We start from the raw sequence: 27770 nt of genomic DNA, 5'->3' as shown, positions 1-27770 counted from the left end.
AAGAACATAATGTTCCTTTGGGCCATACATAAGAGAGTAATCTGTGTCCAGAGGCTGTCACTCTCTTCTCTAATGGACTACAGCACACAAAAATTAATTATAGGGGAAAGGTTGCTGCTCCAACTGGGACTGGAGTCTCAAGATTCGAAGGCAAATGTTTTGCTGTTGATCAAAATGAACAGCTCCTTTTGCAACAGCTAGTACAGTTTCTGTCACACAGCACTTAACCCTCACTTTGAGCATTAAAATTAGCAAATTTGTTGCCTGAGGGGAAATTTTTACATTTTTATTTATTCATTCATTTGTTCGTTAAGATGCCATCACATAAGCATCTGAGCACAATTTGGCTGTCAAAAATAGAAAAAACCCTTCATCTGAAGAATCCAAATGGAAACATCAGATAGAGCTTCCAGCCAGGAGATTCTTGTAGGTCTATGTCAACAGACTACAGTCAAACAAAGATTTCAAAATGCTTTTCACTGCTATTTGTTTATTTTTTTTAGCAAATAAACTTAAAATGTGACAATGCTTTTTGTGTTTGCGTTCAGCAAATATTCAATGGTAAGTAGTTCTATAGGCAGGGTTGCTTGCAGACACAGTAGATTTTAAGTAAACATTATAAAATATTAGTTAAAACAGAATTTCAAATCATGGATTCTACCATCTATTGTCCAAGACTGTTGACTTTTTGCATCTCTGAACCAGAGCAAGCAATGCTCTAGGAAACAGAAAGAAAAACAGTCTCTGACAAAGATACCTGTGTGGTAAATTCCAGTTACTTATATTTATCAAAGAATCGTCTTGTGTTGTTAGCTTACCACACAGATTTCATAACTCACCATCAAACTCCCTGAAATAATCTGCTGGGTTAAAGTGCATCTGCACAGTGTTGACACTATGTTTGTTCCTTCTTACGTAAGGAATGTGGGAGAGGTAAACGTGTGTTCTTGCAAATATTTAAGCTGAAGCGAGGGTTTAAGGAGGGAGAAGAAAAAGACGTAACCAAAGTAGCAAGCTTGGAGACAAATTGCTGACTAAAAGGAGGAGACAGCAATGATAGTCTTGACACAGGATGGCCCATGCAATTTTTCAACAGATGAACACCAAAATTCAGAGCTCAGCTGCCAGAGTGTATCTGCAGACCCCCTCCTCCAAACTCAGGATACAAGCAGCTCCCATAGAGCCCCAAGGGAAATCTTTCAAGCACCAGCATTCCCTATTTCAGTAACACCTGAGATGATTAAATGAACAATGAAACTCAGCTGCAAATTTGCAGCAAGGTTACAGTCTGCAATCTGAATAGCATTAAGAGGAATGAAATAAAAACGGAATCAATGCTCACAAGGATAATGTAAATCAGATGCAAATAAGCTCCATTTTATTTGTCTTTTCTTTGTTTCTTTCTAATAGTGGCACAGTTAGTTGATCAGATGCTCAACACTTATTTTAAAACTCAATGCGTCTATTATTCCAGGAGATTTCCTGGGGGATAGTGGCATAGCAAGTTCCCATTCCCATGAATAAAATGAACCTATGTCTTTGCCTGTAAATGAATTCAAAATGCAAACCAGTATCAAATATATGAATATGAAATGACAAAAATACTATTCTTTTTACAAAAAAAACAAAAAAACAAAAACCACAGAAGCAGAAGCATTTGTCTATCAGGGCCTTCGTCACAAAAGCAGTGCTGGTGTGGGCATCATTGTAGCACACTGTAATGCCGTATTTCTGCAAAAAGCTCTTTGCCTGTTATTTCCAGCTCATATAATCATACATGTGACATATAGGTACTGATGATCTACATACCATGTATCCTTATTTTCCTTGACCAAAGAATCTGAAATATGTATCCTAATCATTATCTTTTAAATCTAAACATTCTATGATACCAGCATCTTTCCCTAGGGTCTTAAGGGTGTAGGTTTCAGGTTTGGTTCTGCCATTAAATTGTTGTACTGATTTGTTCAAATTCCTCAATGTCAATAAACCAGCTTCTTAGTCTGCTATGTGGAAATATTACTCGATTCAGTCTTTCTTGAGTTGCAGTATAATTTGCCTCGAACACAAGCCCAGCCTTTATAAAATCTACCTGTTCATCAACCGATGCATTTAGTCTGTAACCCTGAAAATAACAGCCAATAAAAAAAAAATCAAAATCAAAGTTCAAAAGACCCACAGAATTTTATGACGTTTCTGAAGAATCGTGTATTTCAATCTTACTAAAAATATAGCAAAAATTCCATCGTCCTTCAACCTGCTCCAGACCATCCTGACACAAGCCACGGCCACAGTTGCCAGAAGCAGGTCTGAAACTGTTGATGAGCATCTGTGTCTTGGTAGATCCCTCACTACATGAGAAGCAATTTTTCTCATATTTCCTTCATTTCAAAAAATTAACCCTTCCTTCAGTTGACTGTAAAACAATATGCAATAACGGAAGAGAAGAGCAGTCAGCAAGATTACCACACGTTTCTGTTCTCAACTTCAATATCTGAGTATCTGACAAGACTGTGTAGTCAGTCCTTCAATCCTGTTGTCCTCTTGCTCCTGACTTGGAATGTACACTGACATGACTGTACAGCAAACATTGCACCTTTGTCCCCCAAATTATTTTTTTATTTTCAGTATTAAAATTTTCTTGGCAATCTGTGTGATCTGTTCTAGGATAGATGCAAAATAAGGTTCAAAGGCTTCACAGTGTTTTTTTACATTCAGATGTCTTGAACAATTTTAGGCCAATGCAAGTGCTTTAAGAATGTCCTGAAAACCTCTCATGAAGCTTGTCAGATCAACACCAATAACCAGCAGGAAAGATGTTTGCACTGAGACAATTGGAAGCAAATCTGTTATGATACTGCTGTAGTCTTTGAAGCAAAGTGTACAGCCAAGCTGGAAGCCAGGATAGAGAGCAAGAACTTCAAAGAAGTTCAAAGGAACTTCTCTTTCCTTTCACTACCACTCTTTGCTCAGCAGTTCATACACTCACTTGGCTTTTAGTTATGTGTTTCTGTCAGAATAATCTTTTCTGCTACCACGAAATGTATAATAGCATCATCATGCAGGACTGGTCATTGTCAACTATATATATAATTAAGTACCAAAATAAATAGAAAATCTCAGATCAGCAATGAGGTCCATCTGTCACACTCTTCATGGATAAATCAGAAAAAAATACCTCCCAGGCTTCTACGTATCAAGTTTTGGGGGATTTGTACCTTTGCCTGTTAGCCACATGTCCTGGGTTCAGCAGTAGCAGTCATTTTTCTCCTTCTTAGTAGCTGGTTCTGTGCTGTGGTTTTGACTTTCAGCCTGAGAACAACGCTGATAACACCAATGTTTTTAGTTGTTGCTCAGTAATGTCTACTCTGACCAAGGACTTCGTGAGTCTCATGCTCTGCCAGGAAGGAGGGGAAGTCAGGAGGAAGCAAAGACAGGACACCTGACCCAAACTAGCCAAAGAGGCATTCCATACCACAGCATGTCATGACCAGGGTGTAGAACTGGGAGCAGTTACCCAGAAGGGTTAGATCCCTGCTCGGTCTGGCTGGATATTGGTCAGCAGGTGGTGAGCGGTTGTATTCTCTTCCCTTGTTATTTCCCTTATCATTATTATCATTGGTGGTAGCAGTAGTGTTTTGTGCTATACCTTAGTTACTGGACTGTTCTTATATCAACCCGTGGGAGTTATTCTTTTGATTCTCCTCCCCATCCCTCCTGGAGCAGGGGGAGAAACAGGGGGGAGTGAGCAAGTGGCTGTGTGGTTCTGGGTTGCCAGCTGGGCTTAAACCATGACACCTCAGTTGAGGAAACGACATAATTTATGGAAAGGACCACCAATCTATTTTATTAGTGTCACAAGTGTATGAATACAATTTAAAATTGCTCTATTCCTAGCTCTGAATAGCTGAATATCCTGCATCAGTTAATTTTTGCTTAATGCATTGATCAAAGGATTAATGCAGCCTTTTTGATTAACCCTCAGCATGAGGGAATAGCAAGGTAAAGCATGAGCAGAGGCACCAAAAAGGCATGTGTGCAACATCAGCCCAGGTAGGCATTCCTGCTGGCCATCTCTTAAAGAGGCCGCATGGCCAAACAGCTTTGGTCAGGAGCAGGATTAGGATGACTCAGGCTGGCCAATACAGGACTATCAGGACTACCAAAGGAGCAGACAGCTCCATCTGCCCGGTCTTTGTACAGAATTGTTTTCCTTTGTGCCGTGGGTCCGTCCTTCTGCATATCCAAATCTTTGCCTCACCCATTACTCTCAGATTCTCAGTCCTGAATTTTTCCTCCAGAGTTTTTCACTTTTACTGATTAATTCAGACAAACAGCAAGGACAAAAGGCCCCTTTCAAAAGTCAGAAGGTTGCTGTGAGCCTGGGCTGCTCTGGGTAGAGAAGTTAGAGTGAAGAGGGATCTACCACCCATTATCACTAACATCCCATTTCTTTGTCATTATCTCTTAATTATCTTGTCTTGTTTATTTAAACAACAAGGCAATTAAGAGACATTGTCAATGGAACAGAACCCTGGCACAGGCGAATGGTCTCTGCTGTGAGATAAATGCCAAGATATTTAACAGGCAGCAGCATAACATGAGAGTGTTTCCAAAGCACTGGGCAGCGATTGCTGGAAAATGTGTACCATTGCTATGCCAGGATGTCTTACAGTCCTCTTCATAGTCATTAATTGTCTACTTCTGGGAAGTCTCTTGATACTTTCTCCAGATGTGACTGTACCTTGTGAATACACCTGAAATATTGGGCTGCAGTTTGGCATTACCGAAAGGATGCTGCAAATAGTGAATGCCACAAACCAGAAAGAACTTGAGGAATAACTGGAATTAACAGTGGACTTATGGGAAGTAGCTGAATATAAATTCAGTAGGAGATTACTCAGGGGATGGGTGGGGTGAAGTAGAGGCACTTTGCTATTTCATCAGACCAACAACCCATCTAACCCAGTGACAGTTCTCTGACAACACCCAACAGCATATTCTTCAATCTTTATGGTAGATAATGGCAAGACAATATGTTTATAGGAGAAGTTTCTACCTAAGATCTAGGTGGTGTTTTCCATCCTGAAGTACGAAGAGTACTTTGTCAATCTATTGTTTATTCGAATGCAATCACGTTAACCACATGCATAGCTCATTGTTTTTTTAATACATTTTATTTGTCTCACATTGTCTTAAATAAGAATGGAATTTTTCACCTACTAGCTATGAAAAGAGAATCAGCCAGTTTTAGTAAGCATGGACTTACTAAAATGGGAGGGGAGCTGGAGGAATGAAGCAACTTTGAATGGACAGTGGGAAGGAAGGGGTTAGGTCTGAAGTTTGAAGGACTTTGTGGGAGAAGTTGAGAGCAGGTGGGATGAGCATCCCACACTGAACAATTTGGGGACACAGAGTGAAAACTACCTCGCACCCTTGCACCACCCCCACTGCTAAGTTGATGGAAATGTGGTTGTCCCACAAAAAGGTTTTCTCTAGTATTGTGGCATAATGCATATTATGGCAAAGGTAGCCTGAAAAGACCTTCTCCAGTTGTCTTAAGTGTACAGAGCTCACATTTTGGGTTTACCTTCATTTCTGCATACCCACTCTTATACAACATAAATAATAGTAGACTACTCTGTGGGTTAGTGCTTGAAAAATGAATGCATTTGCTTACTGATATTTTTAACTGCTTATTTACTCCTTGCTGCTCTCTGGGACGGAGGGTCCACCTCTGGCAGAAACACAGCACTTAGGATTCCAGTTTTGAGACTAGAAAATGCAATTTCACAAATGGTGTCCATTTTGGGGTGGAGGCAGAGGGCAAGAAATAGGGTGCAAGGAAGGAGGGAACTGGGTGCTACCAACTGAGAGGCACAGTTTATTCTTTAATGCTGTTTTGATATTCTACCTGTAGTTGCATATTTTCTTTTTTCATCACCTTTTCTCAGTGATTCAAAACCCTGGGGAAATACCAGAGTTTATGTTGCATAGATTATTATGACAAACACCCCACCACCACTTCTTCTTCCTGCTCTGTCGGATGAGCGAGCTCGATTGCTTGATTATCTAAAGATCATGTCCGACTCCAATTATCATTACTTATTAAATCAAATTTGACACAGAAAAATAATTAAATGCTTAAATCAAGGCATTCTACTTTGTCACACACTTGGGTCTCCTAGCAAGCCTATGGAACAGTTGTTAATATTGAAAATGAGATGAAAGATGTTCTATATTTATCTCCCCAGCATTTCTATTCAGCATAATAACGGATGTTTGACAGCAACACATTGTTGAGCCAGTGAGAATCATTTCTAAAATGAGCACACACCTTCAAAAGTAGACTCACAGAAACCTGGAATCATTCAGAGTGAAACAGATAAATGTTCGTTCACCTGGGAGCTGTATTTTGGCTGCCTTATGGCTCAAATAAAAATGAACAATTTTCAAATGAATATAAAAATCATACTTAAAAGACTTCAAATGGAAAGTATGTATGTATTTTCCAGCATCCATATATAAATTAATATGTACCATCTGGGTTACATCTGGTGATATTATAGTGTTGTCTCATGCGCAGAATAGGTGTGAGAGCCATGAAGAAAAGCTGAGCAGTTCTGGCGCTTAAACTGCAAAGGAGACAACATTCATATGTAGCCCTAAAAGTACACTGCCCCTGTCCCTCCGCTGCTGCTGCTTTTAGAGTCCCATTTCCCTTCTTTTCTCCCATATTATTGCCTATAAAATTTAATTTTTTTTCCCTAAGAACTACATACATCACTCCCATGATCCAGACTTCTATTTCCTCTAGGTTCTGGGTTCAACATTTGCAGCAGGTCTTCACACAAGGCAGCAGTCACACTGTAAATGAAACCCATGGGCCTCTCATTTTCTCTGGTGCTCCCCCAACCAGCATCATCTTCTCACCATTCTTTAAAAATTCTGCTTTCAAAGCACACACTTTTGATTTCTCTGGTTGTCTTTAGTCTCTCAGTAAATCTTCCCAGTTGTTAGTGTTTTTCCATTTCCTCTAAATGTCTAAATTTGGAGGCTAAGTCATGTAGTAACAATGAGGCATTTTTGACCATGCAAGAGAAACTCAAATAATTTACTCCACTGGCACACTTAGGACTAACAAAAGAACATGTTACATGTGAATGAAAATGTATATGATAGCCCATTGCTTCCTCACTTACTTTTTTTTTCTTTCAAAATGGCAAACTTTCATTTCATGAACGAATGTCTGAAAATAAGTGTTGCCTTTGCAAATGTGTGCAGACTGACAACTTCTATACATCTAGCAACATCACACCAAAGTTGTCTGGCACCTCATCAAGCCAAGTCTCCAGATACTTTGCAGAAGGCTGTACTATGAATTCAGCATATGGTCTGTAGTTCCAAACTAAGGACTAAAGATTAAACAAACCATATCTTCATTACTAATATTAAGAATGATCTACATATGACCTAGGATAAGACTAGGAGATCAGCACTCTCTGCAGTGTAGAAAGACGAAAACGTGGACAGATGAAAGGACTACCTCATGTCTTGGTGTGGACCTCAGATCCTGAGGGCTGATGGACTGTACCGCTTCTCAGGAGTCAGGTTTACAGCTGAGAGAGAAAAATACAATCATCCTTACACGTAGCTATTTTTATTTTCAGATAAAGTCAGGTGAGGTGTTAATTTGAAAACACTGATCTTCTCATGAAGCAAGGGAGTGAATTAGATGGCTTAGATTTCTCTGCTCCTTTTCAGCCCTATTTTCTTTGCTTCTGTGGGCTATACAATTTTACTGTGAGAACAGCCTTTTGCCCTGTGCTACAGACAAAACCACCCAGTTCAGGAGAAAGTGCCTCTAAGAGCTCTAATGCAGAAATCAAACCTCAGCTGCCCTATATTGAGCATAGTGCAGAAGCAGATACCAGACTTCTGGTTTACTGCATGTGAAAATCAAGTACTTCAGCACAAGTGAGGGAAAACAGCACACCGTTATTTGTCTGAGTAGATTAGTCTCCTTGTGCACGTAAACAAAAGGTATGTCTGTTCTTCTACCTTTTCATATAGGTTATGTTCATTAGCAGGATATGCTTTCACCCACAGCACTGCAGGTTCCACACACAAGAACATGAAAAAAATGTGGCTAGAAAGCCTCTTTTAACTCTGACTTACCAGACACAAAGTTATACATGAGTCTGGAATGTATTTCTCTCTTAGCAATGCACAAAGAACTGTGCTTTCCCAACATGCTGATATTTGGGAGATCCTGTTTACTGAGGACTTTCTTTAGGTCTTTTCTTGGGTGTAAAATTTTACTTGGAGAGGATTCTTTACTCTTAAGAAATCAAGATATTACCCCTTTTTATTTACTTGATTAAGCAAATGACTAATCACATTTTAGCCTTCAGAAGGAGATTTTCATTCTGCCATTAATTCCCTCAAATAATGTCCAAAAGCAGGTATCTCAGAAGGTTTCTCTGCAAAAGGCATTATACAAACAAGATACAGGGGTACCCCAAATTGCCTCCCAAAACACCTAAGCAAATCAAGCAGAAGAAAGAACATTTTTTCTCCATTTTACACACAAGAAACTGAGGCTTACAGTAAAACAGAGGCTCACCCCTGTTGTAGACCAGTTTTCACATGAGACAAGTTGTCCTGAATTTGGGCTCATTGTGGCAAGGAGGGATGAAACGAACGGCATCTCTTTCACTTGGATGAACTGTGGAAGGGTTGCCATACTTTTTATTTATTATTTTACTTTTAAATGAAGCGTTAAAAAATCTGCCAGGCAGAATATTTTTTCAGCTTTCTTTCCTAACCCTAGAGTGGCTGTAAAACCTCAGCAGTTAAAAATGTTTTTTCTGGCTCCAAGTCTAATGCATCCATAAAAATTACAATTTAAATAAAGAAAACTTGTTTTGTTCCAACTCCAGAGTAGCTCTAAAAAGTTACGTATTTTCTAAAAATGCATTTAATTCTCTATTTAAAAAAAAATCCTTCAACACACCGTGACTGAATAATTTATTGAAAACTTTGTATATGTTCTCATCTTCAATTTATCAACTTTAAACCAGCAGTCTGAGATCTGGTAAAAGAAAAACCTTAGATTAAAAATGTGGCATTGTTTCCCCTCAAGACCAGATTTAGTTCATGGCCTTTTTGGGGGTGTCTGAGGCTGGATTTTGTGTTCTGTTGGACGCAGAGCTCCCTTTGTCTTTATCAAGTCCACATATTTTTCAGACAACCTGAAGAGGTTTGAGCTCTCAGTACTAAGAGAAATGTCATTGAACACTTCTTCCCTTTTGTCTGAAGTTGTGATTGTCTTTCTCAGATTAGAAGACCCTCACAAGATGTGTGGGTCCTTCAGAAAGGACCTCTCCTGGGAAAGGCACTGCATGATTTCCAGTCTCTTCCAAGCTCCAGTATGGGCTCACTCTCTGGTCATGAGCAAGTCAATTAACAATTTTCACAAGTCAATTAACAATTTTCATTTCATTTCCTTCTTTTGCAGAAAAGGAAAACTCATTTTTACTGGCCTTAAGGCATATTGTGCACAGAGATCAATTCACATGCTTTCAGCAGACAGCATTTTGCAGATGCCCATTTTAATGGAGCAGTTCTGTAAGTGGGGACAGTGGGTGCTCAGATTGCCCAGGAGGACAGGACTCAGGATCTTCAGAGCAGCGTGCATAGGCTGTGCCTTCTCTCACTGCTGGTCTCTGAACTTTATTGTACTACTGTATCCTACTGAAGGCAAAGGGCGTAGATGAAGTTAGGGATTTGATGGGAAGATCTCCCTCCAATGATGGATATAACTATGTAAAGCTGTTCTCTGCTTTCTTTTCCATTTCTAAGTGTTCCAAGAGGTCCCAACCACCTGTGTACCTCCAAGACTGCTGCCTTGAGAGCTTGTGTCTGGCTTATTTTCCCTTACTCCCTCACCTTGTTCATGCCAAGATGCTCTACTGTAAATTCTCCTATGTCTCACCACAGGTAGCTTAGGTCTTGGCTATCTCTCCAAATTATGCATGACCAACTAATTGACTGATTGACTGTCATCCCACTCTCCATTCCTTGGATCAAATACCAGGGAAGGCTCTGGTACATATCAGGGTCATGTAGGGCTCTGAAACAAATCCTATCTCCTGCTGTTGCCACAAGAGCTGCAGGGTTACAGCTGCTGCCTCACCAGAGGCAACTCCCTCAGCAGTTCCCATGAGCTCAGAGTACAGCAAAACTGTGCCCAGGGAGCCTCTGCCTCTCCCAGGAGCCAGATACTGGCCACAAAGGGTAAGCAATGCTCTGCCTTCACAGACAGTCTTGCTGTCCACCACTTACAGAGCTCAGGTAGTGCATTGCATCTCACATCTCACCAGAGCTCTTCTGGGGACTCCTGGAGGTGGTCTGCGTTTGACTGCAAAACCTCCTAATAAGCTTTTGTAAATATTGACAGTAAAAAAGGTACCAGCATGAGCAAGTGTTCTGTAGTCATCTACACTTGAAATACAGTGAAAGGTATACGTCCTCATCCTTTCTATTTTTTTAATATAAAATGATTTTAATTTGATGCCTAAAAAAGCCTGCTGTCCTCTTCTAAAATTCTCAGTTCTGAGTAACATGAAGTGATATAAGCATAGTTAAGCAGAATCTGTTTATGCTGGAAGTCTAAGGGAATAAAAAATATTTTCACAGGTCTACTAAAAAAATTCCATGGTCAGATCTATCTCAAGCTAAAGAGGGTTGACGTCAGGGATGGCCATAAAGGCCACAGTCTCTCCTTAGCAGAGAGGAACTGGAACAATTCTTTTTTTTCCACAAAGAACTGTCACGTTCTTCCTAAAATAATGAACATTTGTTTATTCATATCCAAATAATTTTGACTGGATGCTGACGAAGCCATCCCAAACATGTCTGCTAGTCAAAGACCAGAGAGACAGCCCCCAGTTACCCCAGTACTGTTTTGTTAGATTCCTGATTCCTGCTTCCTAGCCAGAAGTGTCATCTCCTCTTGCTGTGAGAGTTGAAGGAACGAAAGATGAAGGTGTATTCACATGAACATACAAGTTAGTGAACTGTGTAGTGGGGACCCTGCATTTACTGCTTCACCTGACCAGTTGCTTCTGCGATCTCAGCAATGCCCATGCTGCCATGGGGCACGGTGTCTGTGATATGAGCACAACCAACGACAGTACCAAATGTTGCCATTGATAATTGCCTTTTGTTACATCAATTTAATAAATCGTTTTTCAGGGACATCTGGCTTCCCCGCCTGAGGTGGGGGAAAGGGTGGACTGCCAACAAGGTAGGAAAATGCTGTTCTTCAGCACATTTTGTCTCCAATTATTGTTAATGCTTGCTTCTCTTGCTGCCCCACATTTTTGCATGGTGATCCACACTGCTTCATATTCTCTTCCAAACATCTCTACGCATGATCTCCTCCCATGTTCCTCATGTTCACACTGAAGTGTGGGCTGCAGAGTCTATCCAAGGCTTTTTTCTGGCTTTCATGATCTCTGCTGAGCTCTTTTCTCATCTAACACCTCATCACAGCTCACAGGAAGGACAGGCACCGCCCAGGGCACAGTGACTCTTGCCACTATTTCCTGCATTATTACACAGGATTAGCGTCTCTCTAGGAGAACTGAGACCTTATTTTCACTAAATGGCCTATGAAAGCATTTCTATTAGAGATGGTTTGCTATATTATAACTAAGTGGACGGAACAAAGTGAGCGTTTATTTACCCAGGAAAGTTTGGATCAGATAGAACATCTGGTTTGCATTGAAATCCTCAATTTAAAAAAAAAAAAAAAAGGAAAAAAGGAAAAAAGTCCATCTGGGTTAACAGACACTCAAGGAAGGCAGGTGGCTGACATGATTGCAAGTGAGTTGAAACAGGATCAAAACATGAGCATCCTCTGAAGTCTCAGCTGAAATCATGCTTGGAGAGCATTTTAAGGTCCAATTTACAGGCCTGAATAAGTAAAAAAAAATGCTTATAAGTGCTGAGTGCCCAAAGACCTATGTTGATTCTCTGAAATGGATTTGTTTTCTTGCCATTCATTATAAATCTTATTATCACGTGGGTCAGCCTAAGCACTGCACAAGTTTGAAAAAATTCGTGAACCAACATATTTTGCAGTGGGTAATACCACCACACTCAGCTTTCTAGGAGCCACAAAAATGCAATATTGGATAGATCAGCACAGGCACCAGATATCCGACTTCCCTGTCAGTGCTAGGAAGGAGTTTTGAGAGGGATGAATAATGCTAGGACTTGCGCCTGGCTGAATTGTTCTGAAAGCTGGCATGATATTCGGTGTCTGCTGATGCAGCCTCAGAAAACAACAGTAATAGAAGGGAAACTTTCTCAGTCTGCTGGTGCTTACCACTGTGATGTGGGTCATCTTGTAGTCCCTATGATCCCAGCAGAAAATACTCCTTTCATTTCTAACAAGGTTAGACCTCCTTTGCGATGCAGAAGATGTGCCCTGCGCAGTGCAGCAATTTGTCGTGGCTATCACATTTGATCTAGAAAACATTCCTTGAGGAAGCAGGAATGCTGCCATAGGAAAAAAATGTTGGGACAGGCTGAGACTGAGGTTTTTCTCAGACATCAGGAGGTACTTTGAAATGACACTTTCTATCAAGTAATCTTATGTCTTGGCACTGTGCCCTACTTGTGTATGGGCACTTGTACCAGTTTTGCTGGTTATGCTGGGCTGCTAGCCTGGAAGCTGAAAATGCCTGGCCCTGAGACTGTGGGTCAGGACCAAGCAATATCAATCCACAAACACCAAACCAATATTCAAGTTAAAATTTTTCAGATCAGCAAAGGATCTAATAAAAGACTCAGAGAAAGAACTTAGACCCCTTGATCCTCAGTCCCTGCTCTAATAAAGGAGTGATTAACATTACAGTTCATTATTACTTTCAATTTCAATTCCCATATGAAGCTAGAGGAGCTGCAGTACTAGTCAGAATCCCATTTTCTGCCTGTCAGTTAAGCAAATGAAGTCCCAAGACAGTCTGACTCACCTTCATGTATAAAAGAAAATTCTTTATTCCAACACACACCTGTGTCTTTCTTAAAATGTCTTTATTCTGAAAAGCAACTGTCAAAAAATTGCACCCTTTCACTCAATTGATCTATTCCCTGTCTGTATATTTATCTTATGTATTTAGTAGTAAAATAAATTTTTACATTTCCTTCTTTCTCTTCTTAATGTTGACAAAGGTGTAAGAGAAAAAGCTGATTTCTGTTCTGGCTCATATAGCACCAAAAGTTTAGTTAAATGTTTCCAATTCCAGGACCAAATGCTGCCTCCTCAACTATTTGCAAACTCAGAGGACAATTTATTTGCAAAGGTTTAATTGTGAGCAGAATTTGCTGTAATGAAGTTTTAATAGCAAAGCTGTATGAGCCAGAAAATGCGCAGCTTGAGTTTCAGATCCCCAGCTGAGTCTGCAAGTGAAGATGCTTCTAAACTGAGAAAATGTCATTCAAGTCACTCAGGCACAATAAATGTGAATCCCTCACCACCCTTTTTACAGTGAAGAACATGCTCATATGAACACTAATGCAGGACTAAGATGCTGATGGCTACTTCTGCATAACCAGGATAGTAGTTAACAATACTCAGAGAAGCATTGTGTAAAAACTGTCAAGCTCAATACATAGAAATGCCCAAATGTATTTTCATCAGAGCAGAAGAATTTTGTTTCTCATCATTCCTACTCTACCAGTTTGTCTCAAGAAAAATGCCTCCTTAGAAATCATTTCTTGGACTATTGTGGCTGCAGTGACACCGCCACTCCTGTGCTCAAGGACTCATCTGGAGAGGCAAGCCCCATGGAGGGACAGACATAAAAATCCCTGACAAAAATCCCTGGGGTGGAAGATAGTGAATTGTGCCAGCCAGCCAGGAGTTCAAGACTGTAATACATACAGCAATATTCCTAGGATAAAATGAGAAAACAAAGGTTTTTTGCCAGATAAGAGTGCCCAACAAATTTCCCAACTCATAATTTACTTTAACAGTGTGATCTGAAGACCATTTTCATAGGAAATATGTATTTAGAGTCTGTTCATTCACCTTTCCTGCCTTGAATTCCTCCTCCAGGCAAAACCAGCTGAAATACAACAGCTCACACTGTCCTTGTTTACAAAGGCAAGTACTCAGTATCTTGAGTCTCTTGGCCTCTGGGAATTCTTCCAGGCAAAGCCAAGCTGGTTAAATAGACATCTGAAGAGTGTCAGAGGTGGGATGTGAGAAGGTAAGGGCAGACTCTGATAGCTAGGTAGCTCTAATCTGCAGACAGAACATTTTGTTCAATAATTACAATTTGTTGGTCAGCAACATTACATTGCTGGCAAGGACGGCATTCATCCCTGCTGTAGTTCTGTAATTATTTGTGTTCTGTAAGGTGAATCATAAAATCATAGAACAATTTGGGTTGGAAGGGACCTTTAAAGGTCACCTAGTTCAACATCCTGCAATGAGCAGGGACATCTTCAACTAGATCAGATTGCTCAGAATCACATCCAGCCTGGCCCTGAATGTCTCCAGGGATGCGGCATCTACCATCTCTCTGAGCAATCTGTTCCAGTGTTTCACCACTCCCACTGCAAAAAAAATTCTTTCATATATCTAGTCTGAACCTAAACTGTTTTCATTTAAAACCATGTCCTCATGCAACAGGCCCTGCTAAAATGTTTGTCCTCATCTTTCTTATAAACCCACTTTAAATACTGGAAGACTGCTATAATGTCTCCCCAGAGCCTTCTCCTGGTTAGCAACCCCAACTCAGCCTTTCCTCGTAGGAGAAGTGTTCCATCCCTCTGATCATTTTTGTGGCTCTCACCTGCACCTACTCCAACAGGTCCATGTCTTTCCTATGCTGAGGGCTCCAGGTGAGGTCTCACCAAAGCAGGTAGAGAGAGAGTCACCTCCTTTGATCATGCTTCGTTTGATGCAGCCCAGGATATGGTTAGCCTCTTGGGCTGCAAGTACACATTTTGGCTTATGTCCAGAATGAATACCAAAGGACATTCAAATAGGTGCTTTCTAATGTCAGATTTACATCTAACCAAACACATTACATAAAATTAAAGTCCAGCTCTGATGCCTTGCTAAATTATGCCATTGTATTTACTGTCATCTTGTAAACTAATGGAGATGTCTTCAAAAATTTTCCATAGTAGCTCAGTTCAGCTGTCATGTAGTCAGTTATAACCTGCTCTATTTTTGCAAAATTAATTTCCCATAATATTTTGATTTATTTGGCCAAACATATCAGTGTTACCATAATGCTGACTTATTTACTTGTTTCAAAGTCTATATATAGTTCCTGGCTTGTTTGTAAGTCATTCCAACAGACTAGAAGGCAGAGTGACCTCTGTATCTTCAAAGTGTTGCATGAGGTTTTAGCCACTCATCTCTCACTAAATTCAATGATACTCAAGCTAAAAGCATGAGTAGTTCCTACTCTTCAGTGCCCTCTTACCTACAGCTAAATGACAGGAAAGCCTGTGGTCATCCTTTTTTTCAGGTGCCCCATGTTAACCTGAAACTCAATAAATACAGTTTTTATTACACAACCCAGTCTTTTCAAACATTAGTCAATGCATCACAGTACTCTTTGTTTAGCTTCACAGTACAGTGAGAGAAAATACACTGATAGGCTTGTTCATACTTTCTACATGCTTGCCAGTCCTTCAGTGGTGATGGGCTATACAACTACCAGCAACCTTACTGTATGTGGATGCATGTAACTAGCACTATTTAAGTGGAACCTCAGGTTTCTCAGCATTTTCTAAATGACCATACTTCAGTTAAATAAATTCCAATGCCAACACAACTTTGTGTAATAAAGAAAGAAAGAGTAACTAATATCACACACAGCATTTCTCCTTGGTATTTTTTTATTCTTAATTAAAAAGGGATCCCAGAGCAATAATTATCAATCTTCACTGTACAGAAAAACTACACATTTGTTGTGATTTCTATTGTCCATGTAACACCAGGTGTCCCCTTTTCAACCATACTTTTACACCCACCTAGGGGAAGAAGACAGGCTTCCATTTGCCCTTGTGTCGTGCTACTGAGCAAGCAGAGACAGAGGCTCAGAGGGATGAAATCAGCCTCTTAGCTCTCTCTAAGAAAAGATAAGCTATGACTCTGCCAGCTGTTATTGGAAGCAGCATTCCCAGCCTGCTTACCCAAGAGTATGGTGAATGAGAGCTGAGCTCTGTGTGTCGCACTTTTGCCTTGTGTACCTATTTTTCAAACAGCATCTCAAAGTGAAGGGCAATTTCTTCTGATGAGGCAGTTTTCCTCTTCTTCTCCCTTTTTCAAGAAGCTGTGAGGTCATTCTGTTCATGGCTACATTTAAAATTTATCTTACTGATTCTAGCTATAGAATCTATAGGCCTAACTACAAAGGAGTGAATGATACTGTACATGTGAATTAGAGCCGAATTATTGCTATATGCAGAAGTTCAAGTGAAGGCACTGGCTTCCTGTGAAGAACTGAGCAGGCCAGCCTTTAACTGTAGATTCTTCTCCCTATTTAAATCAGCAACTAGAAAGCAAAAAGCCTTTCAAATAATTTAAACACAGAAGGCAAGTTCTCATCTTAAACCCAATGTACAGCACTATACCAGCTAGTAGAAAGGAAATTAACTCTATCCCAGCCAAAACCAGGACAACATCCATTTCTAAAATATAGGAGATGCTATTCTAAGTAATTAAATACTTCATCACTGGAAACCATAATAAGAATGTGCTAATTTCAGTTCACAGTAGATTCTCAAAGGCAATAAATTACAACTCTATCACACCCCCATCCCTTTTATGATTACTGTTCTGCAGTGGAACTAATGTGTTTTCTCTCAAGGCTAAGTAAATGTCTTCTGTTACCACAACCTTATAAAAATCTTTCATAAGCCTAACAGAAATCAGGTGTCAGTTATGAAATGTGAATTTCTGAATTATGTTAGACACTCTCCTGCTGATGGCAAGCAAACAAGACAGTTGCATCAAGGAATTACAGCAATGCGCACAGACAATTTTGTTTGCCATGTATTCTACCGATGGTAAGAGCAAATCATAACTTCCAATATAAAGTAGGAGCTCTATGTGATTGTTGTGGTTTAAGCCCAGCTGTAAGTCAGAACCACACAGTCTCTGTCTCACTTCCCCTCCCTTTCCCCCCCCACTCCACTCCAGGAGGGATGGTGGGGAGAATCGAAAGAATGTAACTCCCAAGAGTTGAGGTAAGAACAGTCCAGTAACTAAGGTATAACACAAACCACTACTGCTACTGCCAATGATAATAATGATAAGGGAAATAACAAGGGAAGAGAATACAATTGCTCACCACCCGCTGACTGATACCCAGCCCGACCAAGCAGTGATCTAGCCCTTTTAGGTAACTGCCCCCAGTTCTACATCCTGGGCATGACGTGCTGTGGTATGTAATACCTCTCTGGCTAGTTTAGGTCAGGTATCCTGTCTTTGCTTCCTCTCAGCTTTCCCTCCTCCCTGGCAGAGCGTGAGAATCAGAAAGTCCTTGGTCAGAGTAAACATTACTGAGCAACAACTAAAAACATTGGTGTTATCAGCGTTGTTCCAGGCCAAAAGTCATACCACAGCACTGCACCAGCTACTAAGAAGGAGAAAAATGACTGCTACTGCTGAACCCAGGACAGTGATAAATGCTGTCTTTCTGGTGCCTGACTGATTCTGAACTGATCTGGAGGCACCAAAGCCCCAGTGGCACATTGTTTTTAAGAATAAGGAAACCCTAGTTATCCTGAAAGCATCTTATCGGGTATAGAAAGACTTAACAAACACTATAGGAAAAACACTCTCTGTTGAGATTTCTTTCTTGACATTTTTCTTCCCCAAATGCATTTCCACAAGTCCATGCCCATAGACTATTATACAAAAAACAATTGCCTGTGGTTATGCTTTCCTTCCACATTCCCTCCTTTAGTCATTCCCTCCACACAAAGTATCATCTCATACCAAAGAATCAGAAATCAGGTTAAGGCTTGCTGCTTTCTTAGTTTTCTTAGTTTTAGTTTTTAAAATGGATACCACAAGAAGAAGCATCCGAGTTCTCTTCCCTTACAGAAAATATATTGTTCCTTCCAGCTTTCAAGGTTAGCCCCATTACAGATTCATTTCCTATACGTTGTCACAGTGGTGTGTAATATGTATACAAATGTTGAATCTTATTTCTGCCTTAAAGTGGCTGCAATATATCCTCCATATTGCCAACAGAACTGGAAGCAGATGATTTGGAAAGCATTTGGATTTCAATAAGCGAAGAAGACTTTATTTGGTTAATAGATTATGTGCAGTTTTTGGTGGTTGGATTGGAGTCATAAGCCATAAAACTAGAACTTGAGGTAACTTAATGCAGCTTCTTGCTTGTTCAGAGATGTTTTGCAAGATCTTGAGCAAGTAATTTAGACTGATAAGTTAAGCATTTCCGATACTTTCATGATGTGTCTAGCTCTTTCTGTTCTTTGAGACAATAAAGCTATTTCACAGCAGCGTTCATAGTTAGATTCTTTAAAGTTACAGAAGTGTTCAGATACTACACAGAGGTCCCAGAAATTCTTTTGTTGTTTTCTGAGGCTGTAGCAGCAGATATCATGATTGCTTTCAAACAAAAAAGGAAAGGAAGCTCTAACAAAAGACTTTCTGGTTGTGTGAGATAAAGGAAGTTTTGCATTGTCGTGGTTTAAACTGAGCCACGCAGCTCGTTCACTCACTCCACCCTCCCCCCCCTCTTTTTCTTTCCTTCCCCCCTCCTCTCCCCCCCCTCCCTCCCACCCCAGCTCCGGAAGGGATGGGGAGGATAATCGAGAGAATGCAACTCCCACGGGTTGAGATAAGAACAGACCAGTAACTAAGGTATAACACAAATCACTACTGCTACCACATATAAGAGAAAATAACAAGGGAAGAGAATACAATACCACTCACTGAACGAGTTCGATCCCCCCCCCCCCCCCCCCCCCCCGAAGACAGCCCGTACCCTTCCGGGTAACTCCCAGTTACCTCCCTGGGCATGATGTGCTATGGTATGGAATACCTCTTTGGCTAGGTTGGGTCAGGTGTCCTGTCCCTGCTTCCTCCTGGCCTCCCCTCGCCCTGGCAGAGCATGAGACTCACAAAATCCTTGGCCAGAATAAACATTACTTAGCAACAATTAAAAACAATCAGTGTTATCAGCGCTGTTCCCAGGCTGGCAGTCAAAACACAGAGCTTGCACCAGCTACTAAGAAGGAGAAAAACTGACTGCTACTGCTAAACCCAGGACAGTATCCACCCCTTATTCCATACCATTCACGTCATGCTCAGATCCCGCATTTTCAATATACCATCACTCTTACATATATATATATATATACATCCACATACACACACAGACAGAGAGAAAGAAATCATTTCTTAGCGCATGAACCAATCCCTATAATGCTGTCGAGTCCATTTGGTCCATGATGTCAGGTTCCATCCCTTGTAACAGTCTTTCAGGGCAGGAAAGGCTGTGTGCAGTGTTGGATCGTTGCCTGCTGATGCTGATCATTCCTTCACTGCAGAACTCGTCTGGTTCTATCAAAATTCATTCTCTGTTGGGATGCTGGTTGGAGGAAATCAGGGCCAGTCGCTGGTGACCTGAAGACATCTAGCTGATGGGCTATAAAAGTATTACACAGCCGGCAACAGCATACAATTGAGTTCATTGGCTGTTTTCCCCTAAAATCAAATCCCCTTGAGGTACACATTGGACTTCCCCATCTTCCCACGTTACCCACCAAGTATATCCGGGTCCCTGAGCAAAAGCAATCCCATGAGTGGGTTTGCCTTTACCTGAAGCAGGAATAACCCGGACTGTCTTCCCCAGCAAATTCTTCTTCATGTGCACCACAGGAACTTTGTCCCCCTCTACAGTATGTAAAAGTTCTGACTGGGCTGGGCCAGCCCTGTTGGCAGATCCTCTGGTGTTGACCAACCAGGTGGCCTTTTGTGTGTATCCCAATGGTTGAAAGTCCCACCACCCATTGCTCTCAGTGTGATTATTAACAGCCCATTGTACCGTTCGATTTTCCCAGAGGCTGGTGCATGGTAGGGGATGTGATATACCCACTCAATGCCATGCTCCTTGGCCCAAGTGTCTATAAGGTTATTCTGGAAATTAGTCCCCTTGTCTAACTCAGTTCTCTCTGGGGTGCCGTGTCGCCACAAAATCTGTTTCTCAAGGCCCAGGATACTGTTCCAGGCAGTGGTGTGGGGCACAGCACATGTTTCCAGCCATCCACTGGTTGCTTCCACCATAGTAAGCACATGGTGCTTGCCTTGGCGGGTTGGTGGGAGTGTGATATAGTCAATCTGCCAGGCCTCCCCATATTTGCACTTCAGCCATCATCCTCCCTATCAAAGAGTCTTTAACCGTTTGGCTTGTTTAATTGCAGCACATGTTTCACACTCATGAATAACCCGGGCAATAGTGTCCATTGTTAAGTCTACCCCTCAGTCACGGACACATCTCTATGTTGCATCTCTGCCCTGATGGCCTGAAGTGTCATGGGCCCACCAGGCCAAAAATAATTCACCTTTATGTTGCCAATCTAAGTCCATCCGAGCCACTTCAATCTTAGCAGCTTTATCCACTTGTTGGTTGTTCTGGTGTTCCTCAGTGGCCCAACTCTTGAGTACATGGGCATCTACATGGCGTACCTTCACCACCAGGTTCTGCACCCGGGCAGCGATATCTTGCCACAGTGCAGCAGCCCAGATGGGTTTACCTCTGCGTTGCCAGTTGCTCTGCTTCCATTGCTGCAACCACACCCACGGGGCATTTGCCACTATCCATGAGTCAGTGTAGAGATAAAGTAGTGGCCACTTTTCTCATTCAGCAATGTCCAGGGCCAGCTGTATTGCTTTCACCTCGGCAAACTGACTCGATTCACCCTCTCCTTCAGCAGTTTCTGCAACTTGTTATAGAGGACTCCATACAGCTGCCTTCCATCTCTGATGCTTTCCCACAATACGGCAGGACCCATCAGTAAACAAGGCATACTGTTTTTCACTTTCTGACAGTTTGTTATATGGTGGGGCCTCATCAGCACACATCACCTCCTCCTCTGCTGACATTCCAAAATCTTTGCCCTCTGGCCAGTCCATGATGACTTCTAGAATGCCTGGATGACTGGGATTTCCTATTCGAGCTTGTTGTGTAATCAGTGCAGCCCACTTACTCCATGTAGCATCAGTTGCATGATGTGTAGAGGAGACCCTGCCTTTGAACATCCAGCCCAGCACAGGCAACCAGGGTGCCAGGAGGAGCTGTGCTTCAGTGCCAATCACTTCCGAAGCAGCTCGAACCCCTTCATAGGCTGCCAGTATCTCTTTCTCAGTTGGGGTATAGCTGGCCTCAGATCCTTTGTATTCCCGACTCCAAAAGCCGAGGGGTTGACCTCAAGTCTCCCCTGGAGCTTTCTGCCAGAGGCTCCAGGTAGAACCATTTTCCCCAGCTGCAGTGTACAGTACATTTTTTACATCTGACCTGGTCCGGACTGGTCCGAGGGCTACTGCATGAACTATCTCACGTTTAATTTGCTCAAAGGCTTGTTGTTGCTCAGGGCCCCATTTAAAATCATTCTTCTTCTGGGTCACATGATAGAGAGGGCTTACAATGGAACTGTAATTTGGGATGTGCATTCTCCAGAACCCCACAGCACCCAAGAAAGCTTGTGTTTCTTTCTTATTAGTTGGTGGAGACATTGCTGTTATCTTGTTGATCACATCTTGCCATTTTATTCCCAAAAATTGAATCTCCTGTGCAGCCCCCTTGACCTTACTCCGCTTTATGGCAAAACCGGCTTTCAGCAGGATTTGGATTATTTTCCTCCCTTTCTCAAAGACTTCTTTTGCTGTATCACCCCCCACAATAATGTCATCTATGTATTGCAGGTGTTCTGGAGCTTGCCCCTGTTCCAGTGCAGTCTGGATCAGTCCATGGCAGATGGTAGGGCTGTGTTTCCGCCTCTGGGGCAGTCGGTTCCAAGTGTACTGGACACCCTCCAAGCGAAAGCAAACTGTGGCCTGCACTCTGCTGCCAAAGGAATTGAGAAAAATGCATTGGCAATATCTATCAGTCATGGCATACCACTTGGCTGCCTTTGACTCTAATTCATACTGAAGTTCTAGCATGTCCGGTACGGCAGCACTCAATGGTGGTGTGACTTCATTCAGGCCACGATAGTCTACTATTAGTCTCCACTCTCCGTTAGACTTTTGCACTGGCCATATGGGGCTATTAAAGGGTGAGCGGGTCCTGCTGATCACTCCCTGACTCTCCAGTCTACAGATCAGCTGATGGATAGGAATCAAGGAGTCTCAGTTGGTGCGATATTGCCGCTGGTGCACTGTTGTGGTCACGATTGGCACTTATTCTTCGACTTTCAGCAACCCCACAACAGAAGGATCCTCTGAGAGACCAGGCAAGGTGGACAGCTGCTCAATTTCCTCTGTCTCCAAAGCAGCAAAACCAAAAGCCCATCAGTACCCTTTTGGGTCTTTGAAGTACCCTCTCCTGAGGCAGTCTATGCCGAGGATGCATGGAGCCTCTGAACCAGTCACAATGGCGTGCTTTTGCCATTTCCTCCTAGTCAGGCTGATTTCAGCCTCCAATACAGTCAACTCTTGGGATCCTCCTGTCACTCCAGAAATACAGATGGGTTCCACCCCTTGACAGCTTGATGGTATCAGGGTACACTGTGCACCGGTATCTACTAGAGCCTTATATTTCTGTGGGACTGATGTGCCAGGCCATCTGATCCACACAGTCCAGTAAATCCAATTGTCCCCTACTTCCACCTAGCTGGAGGCAAGGCCCCTCTAATAGTCATCACAACATTGAACACTTAAGTCATGTTGAAAGGGATTATTCTTCGTTATCACAGGAGCTGGAGTAAAATCAGTTCTTTCACTCCATCTGGGAACCTGCTCACCAGAGACTGAAGCTGCAGCTCTCATGGGATGATCAGTCTTGGCCCTTGCTCCCCTCTTCAATTCGCTCACTTGTTCCTCCAAAGCTGAAGTAGGTTTTCCATCCCACTTTGTCATGTCTTCTCTGTGATCCCATGGGTAAAACCATAGGGTGGCCCGTGGCGTGTACCTCCTGTATCTTCTCTCTCGAAGAATAGGACACCTTTTGTTAATAGCTGAGACGTGTGTTGGTATATGTGAGGAGCTGGATAAATCAGATAGATCGTCCCTCAATTGTTTGAGATCCTGGGACAGTTTTTCCACAGCTGAGATGATGGAAGGGGTGAGGTTGTCTTCAAACTCTTGGAGTTTATGAATCATTTCATCCAGCTAGTGGTACTATGTCATTCCAGGTTACTGTTGCCAATGAATGGGCATATGATGACGGTGCAATCCGTGTTAGTTTTTGCCACATGGGTCGTGTACTTTCAACTTCATCTGGGTCTATGGGTATACCCCCGTTATTTGGCTTGATGTGATAGATCATCTCTACGATGGCTGATTCCCTCAGAGACTGGATGCCTTTGTCTAAAGTAGTCCACTTGGCCAAACGACTCATAACATCGTCCCTGTATGGAAACCTTTCTTTCACAGCTGCCAAGAGCCGCCTCCAAAGACTGAGGGACTTTTTCTCTCTTGCAATTGCTTTTTCAATTCTCCCTTCTTTAGCAAGTGATCCCAGCTGCTTGGCTTCTCTACCTGCTAATTCGTGACCATCGGCCCCATTGTCCCAGCATCGGAGCAACCAGGTGATGATGTGCTCCCCCGGTTGACAGGTAAAATCTTTTCACATATTCCGTAGCTCAGTTGAGGTCCAAGGTTGAGAAGTCACCTCTTCTTCTTCTTCGTCATGTGATGATGACTCCTGATCAGATGCTGGACCGGGTGGTGAATACATTGTTTCTTCATCTTGCTTCACCCTTTTTGCCTCTTTTTTGCTTTTTCTCTTGCTTACAGGGGCAACTGATATTGGTACGATTTGGTCCTCTGGTTTAGCTGCAGTTATTATCACTGTGGTTTGAGTAGCGACTGTACTTGTCGCTGGGGGCGGTGTAGCTGCTGTGCTTGGAGCTGGGGTAGCCACGTTGTCTGTTGCAGTCAAAGTTTGAGTAGCTGCTGTGCCTGGAGCTGGAGTAGCTGAGCTGACTGTTGCTTTGCCGTCAGATGCAGGGGCATTTTTTTCCTTTTGAAGGTGCTGGATAGTGTTGAACAAGGCCCTGTAAGCACAGGCCAAGCTCCAGCACATTGGCATGATTTGTTCATCTCTGGTATGGCCAGACTGACCACACACCTCATTTGTTTTACTAATTCTTCCGGTTTTTGTACTTGTTCGGTGGTGAAATTCCAAAATACTGGAGGAGCCCACTGACCTAGATACTTGCCCATACTATCCCACACACCCTGCCACTCATGGCTGTCCAGCCTCGGGGAAAATCTCTTGGTCCTCCTATATCGTCGTTTAACCCCAGACAAGGCCAAACCTGACTCTGCTTAACTCTTGAAATCAGACAAAATGGTCGTGGGCAAAACACACTCTATGCGTGCCAACATGGTAATCCCCATCACAATCAGCAGACAGGTCTCAACAATATTAAAAGGCCATTCAAGAACTTCAAAACTCTCAAATGATGCTGTAAATGATCTGGGAGGGGGGCTGGGAGGGTAGAAGAATGTCTCCTTCCCAGGTTGACCCCCCAAGAAGGAGAAAAAAGATGTGAAATTGCTAAGCACTTTTATTATATACCTCCCAAAGTATACAGGTGGTGACCACACTGGGAACATAAGCCAGATCAGTTTTATGATCAATGATTCTATTGTATTACATGTCATTACCATAAAGTACAATGAGACAAGAACCTTAACCCAAGGCCCCAGCTGATAAATACTACCACAGCAAATACCGGCTCTAAGTAAGGTACAATATACTGAAGCTGTGAGATCAAGAGGAACAACTTTGAGAGCCAATAAATCAGCATTGTGATGAGTGGCTATTAATCTAAAGCAATGAATGCTTATCACAAATATAATTAGACACACTCTGGTCAGTTCTGTCGTAATCTCAACCCCTCGTGTCCCACGTTGGGTGCCAAAATGAACTGTCGTGGTTTAAACCGAGCCACACAGCTTGTTCACTCACTCACCCCTCCCACACCTTTCTTTCCTCCCCCCCCCTCCCCTCCCACACTCCCAAAGGGATGGGGAGGAGAATCAAGAGAATGTAACTCCCACAGGTTGAGATAAGAACAGACCAGTAACTAAGGTATAACACAAATCACTACTGCTACCACCAATGATAATGATAAGAGAAAATAACAAAGGAAGATAATACAATACCACTCGCCAAACAAGTTTGATCCGCCCCCAAAGACAGCCCGCACCCTTCCGGGTAACTCCCAGTTACTTCCCTGGGCATGACGTACTGTGGTATGGAATACCTCTTTGGCTAGCTTGGGTCAGGTGTCCTGTCTCTGCTTCCTCCTGGCCTGCCCTCTCCCTGGCGGAGCATGAGACTCACAAAGTCCTTAGCCAGAATAAACATTACTTAGCAACAATGAAAAACAATCGGTGTTATCAGCTCTGTTCCCAGACTGAAAGTCAAAACACAGCACTGCACCAGCTACTAAGAAGGAGAAAAACTGACTACTACTGCTGAACCCAGGACATACATGTATAGAAAACTGCTTTCTTCCTGGCTATACCTCTTCTAAGTGTGATAAAACATAAGCTTCTTATAGGAGTAGTCATTTATTTGCTCATTAGAACTGTCTTCTCCTTTTCCTGCAATCCAGAACCATGCATAGTGGCAGAAGCAGGTCACACATGATTTGAAGAGATGCCATTTCTTCTTAAGGAGCTGCCAAGAAAGTCTCACATCGTATCTAAGCACTTTCTACTACCCTACCAGTTAGCACTACTAACCACAACACCCATTTGGCTACTTTCTTCAAAGCATCTTTTTGTGATGACTGCAGGAATCTGTGTTCAAAAAGCTCTAAAGTCTTTAGGGGTTATTGCTGTCATGCCCAAAATCATTTGACCAACTTGGCCTGTAGCTAATGCCTTTTGCAGACAGAAAAGGGCAGGTGGGTCCTGCAGTAAATACAAATCAAGTCTTATGACTAAGAACCATTAAATAGCTTAAAAACATTCACATTTCTAAGATGTTTACAAATTGCAAGACAAACCTTTTGCAGAATAAAACTGCAGTCCTGGAGCTTAATACTCACTCTGGTATTTCATTACTGCCCCTGTTTTATATTAACGCACCGAGCAATTTGTGTGTGTCTATGGACCTTTTAGTAGCGTATACCCAAAGCAATTGCCAAATGTTATTCAGCGCAGCTAATACGTAATAGTTCTAATGAATAATGTTTTTGTTAAGAATGTGGCAAACTGCTATTTATTCAGATGAATTCCAACCAACCATAATGCCTGGGTCTCACTTCTGAGGTATGAATGCAATAATTACCAAACACAGTTCTAAAATGCAATTTGTTAACTTGGAAGAGATTGTGGGATCGTGACACACATTTCAAGTGCCCCAAGGCTGCTTTTGGTGGTTTGTTGGGTTTGTTTTCTTTTTTTCCCTAAGTCTTCATTTATGTAGGCAGGATGTACACTTACTGAATCCACCAGCTGAATATCTCCCCATCCACTTCTGATGCATGCACCAAGATTTAATAACTGAGCAGGAGACTTTGAGCAAGCAGCATTATCACCTAGAAGATAAAGGCGGAAATGACTTTTCAAAACTGCCCAGCTCTTTCTTGTTTTCAATTAGGTTTAGACTTCAAAGTAACTTACGGATTTTATGAAAATATCCTCAGAATATGTCCCAGAACCAGGAGGTCATTTAAGTTAGCGAGAACTAGCAGCAGAAGCAACAGCTGTGTATTAGAAACAAAAGCTCTGCAGTTTGCTAATGGACCCAGGGAGAGAGCTGCGCAGGGCTGTCAAAACCAGAACAGAACTGCAAGCAGCAGGCTGAAACATGTGGGGATGGGAGCAGAACAAGAATGATGCTGAGTGGTATTGCTGACTAGACAGAATCAAAAAAATACAACTTTCAGCATTTATGTATTTATTAATTTTTTAAAAGCACATTCAAGCATGTCTTACTGTGGCAGAGTGGACTGAGAATACATTTAAAATGTTATAAAAATTATAATTACATATTTCTGTTGGAGACAAAACTCGAACTAACGCTGACAAATGAGATCTAGAACAAAGCAGTTGCAAGCAAAGAATAACTGAAACTAATTCATTACAGCGGAACTAAAACTGGGCATAAAAATATTTTGGAAACTAGCCTAAAAAGTTTTAAATCATGCAATTTTTAGATCTAAATCTAAATCTAATCATGTGAACCTAAGTAACTTATATAATGCTGTATGCATTTCCCATCGCTCTGGACTGTTCAGGACACACACATTCTTCTGTTTCACTGCAGTTTCTGCAGAGCTTGCAGAGTTGCAGGCATGTTTTATGCTAGCAGAGTTACAAGCACTTTAACTTATGCACACATAAGTGCAGAAATTTGCAGCCTCATAGCTGGGAGACAGATGATACTGCAGGTGCATTAGTATGAATAGAAGTGCCACACTATTTTTATCATGACTCACCTGGGAATTTAAATAAGAGGCAGTCTTCCCTTCTGCTGCTGAAAAAGGCCAGGAAAAAAACCTCTGGAGAA

The 27770-nt window shown here is 42.0% G+C and overlaps 1 protein-coding gene across 1 annotated transcript in view; it reads right to left on the bottom strand.

The window, feature by feature from the left end:
* Positions 1-1945: 1945 nt before the first annotated feature.
* Positions 1946-27770, bottom strand: part of SLC26A7 (solute carrier family 26 member 7) — a 139385-nt gene continuing 113560 nt past the window's right edge. Inside the window, exon 18 of the mRNA XM_065669148.1 lies at positions 1946-2125. Within this exon, the coding sequence (XP_065525220.1) occupies positions 1946-2125 (180 nt within the window). The remainder of the gene's footprint in view (positions 2126-27770) is intronic.

Source organism: Lathamus discolor, chromosome 2 (assembly GCF_037157495.1).
Source record: "Lathamus discolor isolate bLatDis1 chromosome 2, bLatDis1.hap1, whole genome shotgun sequence".
Taxonomy (NCBI): Eukaryota; Metazoa; Chordata; class Aves; order Psittaciformes; family Psittacidae; genus Lathamus; species Lathamus discolor.
Note: the sequence above shows the minus strand (reverse complement) of the source record. Positions and strands in the feature narration are given on the sequence as shown.